This window comes from Drosophila melanogaster, chromosome 2R (genome assembly GCF_000001215.4).
Source record: "Drosophila melanogaster chromosome 2R".
NCBI lineage: Eukaryota > Metazoa > Arthropoda > Insecta > Diptera > Drosophilidae > Drosophila > Drosophila melanogaster.
In genome coordinates, this window is record NT_033778.4 from 20,106,731 (window position 1) to 20,118,157 (window position 11,427).

The 11,427-nt window shown below is 46.7% G+C and overlaps 1 protein-coding gene across 1 annotated transcript; it reads left to right on the forward strand.

The window, feature by feature from the left end:
• Nucleotides 1-4,780: 4,780 nt before the first annotated feature.
• Nucleotides 4,781-10,202, forward strand: 18w (18 wheeler). Its single transcript, NM_057466.2, has one exon. The coding sequence runs from the start codon at nucleotides 5,155-5,157 to the stop codon at nucleotides 9,310-9,312; it is 4,158 nt and encodes a 1,385-aa protein (NP_476814.1). The 5' UTR covers nucleotides 4,781-5,154; the 3' UTR covers nucleotides 9,313-10,202.
• The last annotated feature ends 1,225 nt before the right edge of the window (nucleotides 10,203-11,427 follow it).

The following is an 11,427-nucleotide window of genomic DNA, read 5'->3' on the forward strand; positions in this document are numbered from 1 at the left end:
AATCATGTATCTCAGCGCTACCTGCCAAGAGTATCTTGCAGATACAGATAGACCCACTACTTAGGTTCGGATTAGGAGGCCCATTCTAAACTGTTTGCTCAAACAACAAGAGCCTATGTTATTTTTAGCCCTGCCTGGAAGGGTAACAAAAATATTTTCTCTTCTTCAATTTTCTAGAGATTTTTGGCAATTAGTTAGGCCTGAAAAAACAGTTTTTCGCCAAAAATTTATAGTAAACTTTAGACACCTTGCCACCACTAAGCTGGATAAATAAATCGAAATTATAGACCAATTTATAAACATGAGTTGTCGAAGATCGTCGTTGGACTCTTCGTGTTGTTAATGAAGGGTTCTGCTCGAAAATCGCTGAACCCCTTGGAATCAGCTCACCATCGATCTTCTCTTTTTTACGTTTTTTTTTTTCTGCGGAGGGGGCCCCTAAAGTGGGTATTAGCAAAATGCTGAAAAATTGCGACCCCGAAAACGAAACGGAATAAAATGAAATCTTTAGCACAAAACGCCGAAAGAGGCTGACAATTAGAATTGTCTGGCTGGTTTTTTATGTTTAGCCATGATTATGGGTTGTACGCTCTGTGGCATTTTGGCTGAGCAACATGAATTGGTATTTTTCACTTTTCGAGGCTTTTTTCTTCCAGCTTTTTCCGCCAACTCAGAGGTTTTTGTGTGCTCAGCTCAGGGCTTGGGCATTCGTTTATAAAATTATAAAAATATTTAAATTACTCATAAGTAGTTAGGAAGTGGGCGATTACATAAACATCGCTGGGCATGCAAATCGCTGTGGTCTGTGCTTTTTTTGTTTTCGTGGAATGCTTTTCAGGTAGCCAAAAATCCGGCCATAAGTTTTCGGTCAGCCTCTAAGCGAGAGACACATGGCCCGCGAACATAAATCAAACCGACCAATAAATACTTGCGGCCGGGACTCGAGATTCTACATAGCCACAGAGCAGTAAACGCGTAATTAACCCCATTCTCCGCGAAGGAGCAGAGAAATATGGCACAAGAGTTAATGCACATTAAAGCTCATATATCAACCCCTACACAAATCAAGGGGGCTGAGAGTTGGGGCCACAATAGGCAGCCTTTGCAAGAGCCTCAAATGCTGGCAAGCCACTCGAGTCGGCGAAGCTAGCACAATGCAGCAAAAGTATCTTTAAGATGCACTTGAGCGGTCGTCGGCATCTCTCCTCTCGTTACTCATAGCATATATATATATATGTGTTCCTCCACCGATGGGTTTATATATTTTATAAAATATCGCATGTCATATAAAAATGCCTGGCATTGTTTCAGCATCGACGTGTGGGCGCATTACTGAGCCCGCATATCAAATGAGTCCTGAGTTCGAGACAGAACACAAAAACAACGGCAGCAATAGCAAATCACACTATCGAACAAGAATTTTTAAGATAGAGAAATACCAAGCAGACATTATAGCTGATGGGGATCTTAAGATATGTGGCTTGAGATAAAATCAATGTTTTGTCTGAAATAAATTAGTCAAAAAAATTTCCCTTTTGGGAGAGTTTGAAGTGAATTAATAACTAAATAAAATCATTATTGGAATTTATATAACTCAAAGATCGTACAGTTTTTATCTTTTCTAAATCTCCACAGTTTGTTATCTTAGCAATGGTAATAATGTTCGATTTGTTGTTCAGTTTAACCGATGCGGAGGCGGCAATAATGTAATGCAAGTGCGCCTGACAGCTGCCACCAGGATGACTCCTTCGATGGGGATTTCCATTGCTGTCACACACACTTTCCACTCCAGCAGTGCAACGCGGCACACATCCATTGATGGCCTTCTTATTCCCGGGTTCATTCATTAAAGCGCCAGCAATGATATTCATAACTGCCTTTTCAACTGCCATGGCAATTTTCAATCGCATCCAAAAGATTATGAAAATTTTGGCCTCAAAAAATCGGGCAAAACGCTCGCCGCGTTCGCATTCGGTATTCGGATTTCGGATTCGCAACAGCAGCAGCGCAGCAAAATGGAAAATAACTGAAATCACAAAACAAACTTAGTGCGCAAACATAAATTATGCATTACAAACGTGCTTCTGACCCATTGCCATTTTCTAATTCAATTAAAATGGTTTTTGTTTCTCCAGTTGCTGCTGCAGTTCGCTGAGCCAAGCCTAAGCATTTGAATACGATTTCCCAAGGAGCGGAGCGGGAAAGTTTCTGAATAGGCCGCTGGGAAAGTTGGAGCATCGCATCCAGGCAGCCAGACACTAATTTGACATAGTTATGCGAGTCGAAATGAAAGCTGCAATGAGGATTTTGGCCGTGGCCAACGCGGCGTATGAATAATATTTAAGCTGTGGTAGTTGCCGCTGCAACAAACAAACATTAGGCCACTTTTATGGAAACCTCCTGTAAGACACTTTTGGCCAAGCAGGTACTTGAAATTCCCATAATGTCCAAAGAATGCTAGTAAACTTTTCACTAGGCGAAATTTTGAAGAGTTAACCAACCGAAAAAAGCCTCATTTTTGAACCATTTTTAATCTGGTTTCAAGCTGTACAAAAACTGCCACTATAGTTATGTCGGCTTGAGTCTGCCCGAAGAAACAGAAAAGGTCGACGACACACATATGACAAACTCTGCCGCAAAGTTGCTGGCACATGTCGAGTTAATGAAATTTAAAAATTCATAAAATATTCGCACCACTAGGCAAACAGCAGTAAGAACCACGACGGCAACATCTACAATCCCAACAGCAGCAGCAACTGCAAAGGGGAAGTGTAACTCAATTAATTAATAACAATATACCAGCAGCAGCAGCGGCAGCAGCACCAGAAACATTAACAAGAACAACAAACAAAATAATTAAGTAACAAAAGTTTCATATTTGCAACGCCACAAAAACAAAGCGGGACAGAAACGCAGCAGCAACAGGAGGAACACCAATAGCAACAGCAACTAGAACGGCAGCAGCATTGGGATGGCAAAAGCCGGGCAAAGTTTCCAACTCTACGTTTCTTGTTTTTTTTTTTTTTGTAGCTTTCAGTTTTTTTTTGGGGAGTAGGGCAGCAGCAGCAAAGTTGTTGCTCTTGGCGGAAAGTTTTTTAATGTAATTTTAAGTGGCATAAGTCGACAGCCGAAAAAGCCAGCCAGGTGATAGAGACCTGCGAAATTAGAACAGCGAACCCAAGTGACGCTAAACCATCCGGAGTTCCGTGAAGCCCATTTGCCGCAGTTGCAATCACAAGTTGGCATAATAGTGGTATTCAAACTGTAATATTGCTACTACTGATGGTGCTGCTGTTGCCGTCGCATGCAACACTCATGTGCGATATTTATGGTCCGAGAGGCGAGCATCAGCAGTAGCTGCGAGTAAATAAACCTGAAAATTATGATGAAGCAAATGGCAATGGCAATAAAGAGCACCAACAAGTTTCCATGAGCCACTCAAAGTGCCAAATATGTGTGGCTTTTTTTGTGTAGCAAATAATTTCACCACTTGAAATGGCAGCAAAGTCAAAACTCAAACAACCCATTACGGATGTTTTCAATTCTAAAAAAAAAAAACGGGATTTACAGGAGTTTTTACTTCGCTACAAGAAACCTAAAGACTAGTCTGCCAGTGCAAATGTCACAAATTCGAACTCCCACCAAGAAGCCCAATGAAATGTTTGACAGCAACTGCTGCAACACACACCACCAATATTACTAAAATATATTTAGCATACGACAATAGATTAGGCATTTTACGACAACAAAACACTGCGGAGAACCGCAGAAAACGTGGTCCAAAGCACCAAAAGCACTAGCAGCAACAGTAAAAGCAATTGCAACTGCAACAACAGCAGCAACATCAGCAGCTGTTAAGAGGCAAGCAGCATGCAACATGCTGAAACTGAGGCAACATACTACACCATATACATGCAACACATATCGCGAGTGCAACACGAGGCGACAAAGCGAACTGAGCCGGAGAATTTTCATCGTTAAGGGGGTGGGCAGGGGCGAAATGTTGCCAACTAGCAGCAGCAGCAGCCTGTTGCAGGTTCTATTAACCCTATATAGAATCTAGGCGGTTGGAAATACACAATTTCTAAAGTTATTTATACAAAATAAGAAGACAAAACTTTATTTAAATTCAATTTTGTGATCTTTAAATTGAAATAAGTGTTAATAAGCCGAACCACTGCTATATATTTGTTTATATTTGTAAAAGCATCGATTTAATACAGTGCACTTACAAATGATCAGATAGCTTTTTAATGCCCTCAGTTAATTTTGAAATAATTCCCACTTGAGGCAAGTCGAACTATCAGTGATAGCTGATAACCCATCCTAACCCCACGGAATTATTCCATTTCCTAGTGCTAATTGTGTGGACGGAAATCTGAGAGAGCGCAGCGTAGGGTTAATGATTTCTGTTTCCCCCATTCCATGCCCATGTGTGTGTGCAACATTTCCCCTACTTTCGGGGAGAGAGAGAGAGAGCTCCGCTCTCCCAAGCGTGTGTGTGAGCGACATATGCAGCAGGCAGGAAATGCAGTGCTTGTGTGTGTGCGTGTATCAGCAGCAGAGCAGAGAGCGAAAGCAGCGCAGCGACAGCGTGGCATGTGTGTGTGCTCGCTCGTGAGAGTGCATTGCACATGCACATGCACATGCACGCGTACCGTGTTGTCTGTCTGCCGCGGCGCCGGCTGTGTGTGTGTGAGCTCTGCCAGCTCGGCAGCGCCGTCGTCGGTTTCACATTTTCAACGAGCCAACGGAGTCGAGATGGCCAACTCCAGCAATCAGTTTGAATCGAAACGCGAGGCGGTAAACATGTTTTGAGAAAACGAGCTCTCGCCGAACGAAACGAAGTCGAACACCCTGAGTCGCGCCAAGTGCCAAGTTAAAATTATTATTATAAAATACGCAAGTTACCAACTTATGAGTTGAGTTGAGAGAAATCACAAAGAAACGAAACGAAAGTGAAAAATCGCAAAACGCAAAGCCAGCTCACACCAGGATTACAGAGCACTCGGGCTGCGAAAAAGGCGATCGAAAAATGAAAACCAGAAAGTGATTGAGTTGTGCACCACCAACGCAACCCACAACCTACAGCTAAAAAGCTACAAATTAAACAAATTCATTTAAAGTTAACTAGCCAACTAGCAAATCACCAAAATGCCAGCCACATCTTCCATCATCACCATCATCGCAGTCGCTGCCTGCCTGTTGCTTCTTGTGGCTGATGCGCATGCGCAGCAGCAGTGCAACTGGCAGTACGGCCTCACCACCATGGACATCCGGTGCAGTGTCCGCGCTCTGGAGTCCGGCACCGGAACGCCACTTGACCTCCAGGTGGCGGAGGCGGCCGGCCGCCTGGATCTGCAGTGCAGCCAGGAGCTCCTGCATGCCAGTGAACTGGCACCGGGACTCTTCCGGCAACTGCAGAAGCTCTCGGAGCTGCGAATCGATGCCTGCAAACTGCAGCGAGTGCCTCCAAATGCATTTGAGGGTCTGATGTCGCTCAAGCGACTCACCCTGGAGTCACACAACGCGGTCTGGGGTCCGGGAAAGACCCTGGAGTTGCACGGCCAGTCGTTCCAGGGACTGAAGGAGCTGTCCGAGCTGCACTTGGGCGACAACAATATCCGTCAGTTGCCCGAGGGCGTCTGGTGCTCCATGCCCAGCCTGCAACTGCTCAATCTCACCCAGAACCGGATACGTTCCGCCGAGTTCCTAGGCTTCTCCGAGAAACTCTGTGCCGGCTCAGCCCTGAGCAATGCCAATGGAGCAGTTAGCGGAGGCTCAGAGCTGCAGACATTGGATGTCTCGTTCAACGAGCTGCGTTCTTTGCCGGATGCCTGGGGAGCGTCCCGATTGAGGCGCCTGCAGACCCTCAGCCTGCAACACAACAACATCAGCACCCTGGCTCCCAATGCCCTGGCCGGTCTGAGTTCGCTGCGAGTGCTGAATATCTCGTACAACCACCTCGTTTCCCTGCCCTCAGAAGCCTTTGCCGGCAACAAGGAGTTGAGGGAACTGCATCTGCAGGGCAATGATCTGTACGAATTGCCCAAAGGTCTGTTGCACCGTCTGGAGCAGCTGTTAGTTCTCGATCTGAGTGGCAATCAGCTGACCAGCCACCATGTTGACAACAGCACCTTCGCCGGTCTGATCCGCCTGATTGTGCTGAATCTGTCGAACAATGCCCTCACCCGCATTGGATCCAAAACCTTCAAGGAGCTGTACTTCCTGCAGATTCTGGACATGCGAAACAACTCCATTGGCCACATTGAGGAGGGCGCATTCCTGCCCCTGTACAATCTGCACACCCTCAATCTCGCCGAGAATCGCCTGCACACACTGGACAACCGCATCTTCAACGGATTGTATGTGCTGACGAAACTCACGCTAAACAACAATCTTGTTAGCATTGTGGAGTCGCAAGCCTTCCGCAACTGTTCCGATCTGAAGGAACTGGATCTCAGCTCCAATCAGCTGACTGAAGTGCCCGAGGCTGTGCAAGATTTGAGCATGCTCAAGACTCTCGATCTCGGAGAGAATCAGATCTCGGAATTCAAGAACAACACCTTCCGCAATCTCAATCAGCTGACGGGTCTGCGATTGATCGACAATCGCATCGGCAACATCACCGTAGGCATGTTTCAGGATCTGCCCCGTTTGAGTGTTCTCAACCTGGCCAAGAACCGCATCCAGAGCATCGAGCGTGGAGCCTTCGACAAAAACACCGAGATCGAGGCGATCCGATTGGACAAGAACTTCCTCACCGACATCAATGGAATCTTTGCCACTCTCGCCTCCTTGCTGTGGCTGAATCTCTCCGAGAATCACCTTGTTTGGTTCGATTACGCCTTCATCCCATCGAACTTGAAATGGCTGGATATCCATGGAAACTACATCGAAGCCCTGGGCAACTACTACAAACTGCAAGAGGAGATTCGTGTGACCACGCTGGATGCCTCTCACAACCGCATCACGGAGATTGGCGCCATGTCGGTGCCGAATTCCATCGAGCTGCTGTTCATCAACAACAACATCATTGGACAGATCCAGGCCAACACCTTTGTGGACAAGACGCGTCTGGCACGCGTGGATCTGTATGCCAATGTGCTGTCCAAAATCTCGCTTAATGCTCTACGCGTAGCCCCAGTTTCAGCGGAGAAACCAGTTCCCGAGTTTTACCTGGGCGGCAATCCCTTTGAGTGCGATTGCTCCATGGAGTGGCTGCAGAGGATTAACAATCTGACCACCCGCCAGCATCCTCATGTTGTGGATCTGGGAAACATCGAGTGCCTGATGCCGCACAGCCGCAGTGCTCCACTGCGTCCGCTGGCCAGTCTCTCCGCCTCCGACTTTGTGTGCAAGTATGAGAGCCACTGCCCGCCCACGTGCCACTGCTGCGAGTACGAACAGTGCGAGTGTGAAGTGATCTGCCCTGGAAACTGCAGCTGCTTCCACGACGCCACCTGGGCCACCAACATCGTGGACTGCGGTCGCCAGGATCTGGCCGCCCTGCCCAACCGTATCCCTCAGGATGTGAGCGATCTCTACTTGGATGGCAACAACATGCCCGAGCTGGAGGTTGGCCACCTAACCGGTCGTCGCAATCTGCGGGCTCTCTACCTGAACGCCTCCAATCTGATGACGCTGCAGAACGGAAGTCTGGCCCAGTTGGTCAATCTTCGAGTGCTCCACTTGGAGAACAACAAACTAACCGCCCTGGAAGGCACCGAGTTCCGCTCCCTGGGACTTTTGCGGGAGCTGTATCTGCACAACAACATGCTGACCCACATCTCGAATGCCACCTTTGAGCCACTGGTGTCCCTGGAGGTGCTGCGTCTGGACAACAACCGCCTGAGTTCCCTGCCCCATTTGCAATATCGTCACAGCCTCCAGGGACTGACGCTGGGCAGAAATGCCTGGTCATGCCGCTGCCAGCAGTTGAGGGAATTGGCGCAGTTTGTCTCCGATAACGCCATGGTGGTGCGGGATGCCCACGATATCTACTGCTTGGATGCGGGCATCAAGCGCGAGCTGGAACTGATTGGCAACCTGGCCAACGGACCCGATTGTTCCGACCTTCTGGATGCCAGTGCCAGCAATATCAGCTCCTCGCAGGATTTGGCCGGAGGCTATAGGCTGCCCTTGTTGGCCGCTGTGCTAGTGCTGATCTTCCTGGTCGTGGTGCTCATCATTGTCTTCGTCTTCCGCGAGAGCGTGCGCATGTGGCTCTTCGCCCACTACGGAGTCAGGGTGTGCGAGCCCCGCTTCGAGGATGCCGGCAAACTGTACGACGCCATCATCCTGCACTCGGAGAAGGACTACGAGTTTGTGTGCCGCAACATCGCCGCCGAACTGGAGCATGGTCGACCACCCTTCCGGCTCTGCATTCAGCAGCGAGATCTGCCTCCCCAGGCATCCCACCTTCAGCTGGTGGAGGGAGCAAGGGCGTCGAGGAAGATCATCCTGGTGCTGACCCGCAATCTCTTGGCCACCGAATGGAATCGCATTGAGTTCCGTAATGCTTTCCACGAGTCCCTGAGGGGCTTGGCCCAGAAGCTGGTGATCATCGAGGAGACAAGTGTTTCCGCCGAGGCCGAGGACGTTGCCGAGTTGTCGCCGTACTTGAAATCGGTACCCTCCAACCGACTGCTGACCTGCGACAGATACTTCTGGGAGAAGCTGCGCTACGCCATCCCAATTGAGCTGTCGCCCCGTGGAAACAACTACACATTGGACCATCATGAGCGCTTCAAGCAGCCAGTGTCGCCGGGCATGATCTTCCGCCAGGCGCCACCACCGCCAGCCTACTACTGCACCGAGGAAATGGAGGCGAACTATAGCTCAGCCACCACGGCCACGCCATCACCACGCCCAACGAGACCAGGAGGAGCCGCTAGGATCGTGGACTCTATGCCCATGCCGATGCGTCCGCCCTCAGAGCACATCTACCACAGCATCGAGTCGGAGTACAGTGCGTATGATCAGCATGAGGCGCTGTCGATGATTCCCACGGGCCTAATGCATCAGCACCAGCAGCAGCAGTTGCGTCTGCATCAGCAACAACAACAGCAGCAGCAACAGCGCTTGCTGCAACCGCAGTTCCGGGCGATGCCGCAGCAGGCGATTCCCGCTCCTTCCGCGCCGGTGCACCTGCGCAGCGGCAGTGGTTTGAGCCAGGCCAGCACCAGCACTCAGTCAACGGCCCAGGCCTCCACATCCGCAGCAGCGGCGCAGCAGCAACAGCAACAGCAGCAGCAACAGGCAGCTGGCAGTGAAGCGGCCAATAAGAACGGCCAAGCTTTCCTGGTCTAAAAACTCCCCCTATGGCCATATCCATCTCACTCAGCCTCGCAGGGTTCTTCTCCGCAGGAGCGGCCATCTTGAAGCTGATCGCTCACTGGCGTAAAAGGACTCGGGAAGAGGAAGCAGGAACAGGACGCACACACCAACACACTCACATCCAAAACAAAAAGACTTTTCGTAGGCATTTCTTGAAACACAATATATTTATACGTATTTTTTTTGTCGGAGCATTTCGCCTTTGGATGTTGTGGTTGTTGAAGTTTCGTAGTTGTGTAGCACTGCCAAATAAGGAACACGCACAAGACACGCCCACAACACATTCATATACGAGCATATAGGAATACATTATTCTAATATAATTACCATAAACGTAAAGAAACAATTACTAGAAATGTTGCAGAAACACTTTCAAATTCAATGTGATATATTAATTAACTATAATTAAATCGGCAGACGAGAGTATGCCCCTTACTGTAATGCGTAGACGTATGTAGTAGTTCTAGCCAGGCGTAAAGAACGTAAACCTAAAACTAAACTAAACTAAACTATTGTTAACTACAACTTAAAGTAAACCTAATGAAATATGTACACACATTCGTTCGCATCCAGTTGATCGTGTTTGTCGATTCATTCATCCTAAGCTACACGAAACAATAACTAAATGAATACTTGATAAACTTATATGTATATAGAAAAATCGCAGGAGCAAACCCATTTAGAGCACTTAATGTATTTATGTATCGTACTGTATAGAGATGATGGAGCTAAATTAATTCAATTAAATTTACTTAATGAAAAAATGTATTATTAAATTAATTATTACAATTACATAAAACCAAGCAGAGAAATATATCTGAGAAAATAAAATGCAAAAACATTACAAAATATTGACAAAAATTAAATCACACACGTTTTCTTACTCATCCCGGGTGGAATTCAGGGGGAATTTTTGTTTGAAGCAACACCAAAATGATAAAAATTAATTAAAGCACCTATGGTTTTCGCAGAAGCGAAGCCTGCTGTGTCCCCAAACATGCAACTGACACTATTCCCAGAAGGACTGAAAGAGGAAAATGGTAGTTTATTCATTTCCATTCGGCATTTGATCTGTGCGAAATGCAAAAGGTCACAATGCAAACGTTAACTAAAACCCAAACGCATAACTGAATTGCGAAAACCAACTAAACAAAAGCTATGCGCAAGTTAATTGCTTGTAAATAATTGTACATAAATAAATTAATGGAAAACGCACTCAAACAAACACTTTGCATATGCCACAACCACTCCCACACTCGGACATTCTTTTATGTAAATTATTATTTGCGAAATTATAAAACAAAATTAAAATGCGGTCCAATGCGAAAATTGTATTTTGCACATTTGCTTAACTCGCCATTTGCAATTGCATATTCCCCGTTTTTTGTTTTTTTTTTGCCGCCCCACAGTATTTTCATGCTTTGGCAAACCGCAACTCTATCATCGGCTAATGTCCCCAAATAAAATAATAAAATTCGAAACAAAAAGGAAGGAAACAAAACCCATATAATACATTTAATTTAGACGCATGGCCGAACAACTATATAAATGCATTAATGTTACAAACGATTCAGTTATCCCAATTAGCCTCGCTTGCGAGTGCTTTAAACTTTAAGCTGGAATAGATGGTCCTCAGAGCATCGACTATTTTTCTTTATTTATGACCAGCGTATTGGCATGTGTCTATTTCTGGTGTAACCCTGACACTTTTTTGGCAAAGTCAGCCGCAGAGCCATGAGCTCGTGCCAAAGTCGTTGGCCAAAATCGATGGATGCACTGGCTTAAAACAAACACTGAACTTGCGACTTTATGAGGGCAAAACTTTATGTCATGTAATGCACATACAACGCACACACTGGCAGTACCATCGATGGCAAATTAAGTATGTCAATTCGATGGTGGAAATTGTAAAAAATAAAAGGGGAACCGAATCCCAGTTGGAAAATCCAAAGCAAAGCCAACTAATTGAAAATCAATAAGCAAGCAAGCACAACAAAATAAGTGCAGGAAAATGAAGGAAAGCCCGGCTAGTAGCCAATTTAATGGCGAAATGGAAAGCACACACACTCAGATACAGATACATTAAAA

Coding starts and splice junctions, on each gene's coding strand:
- 18w (NM_057466.2), top strand. CDS start 5,155: ATGCCAGCCACATCTTCCATCATCACCATCATCGCAGTCGCTGCCTGC.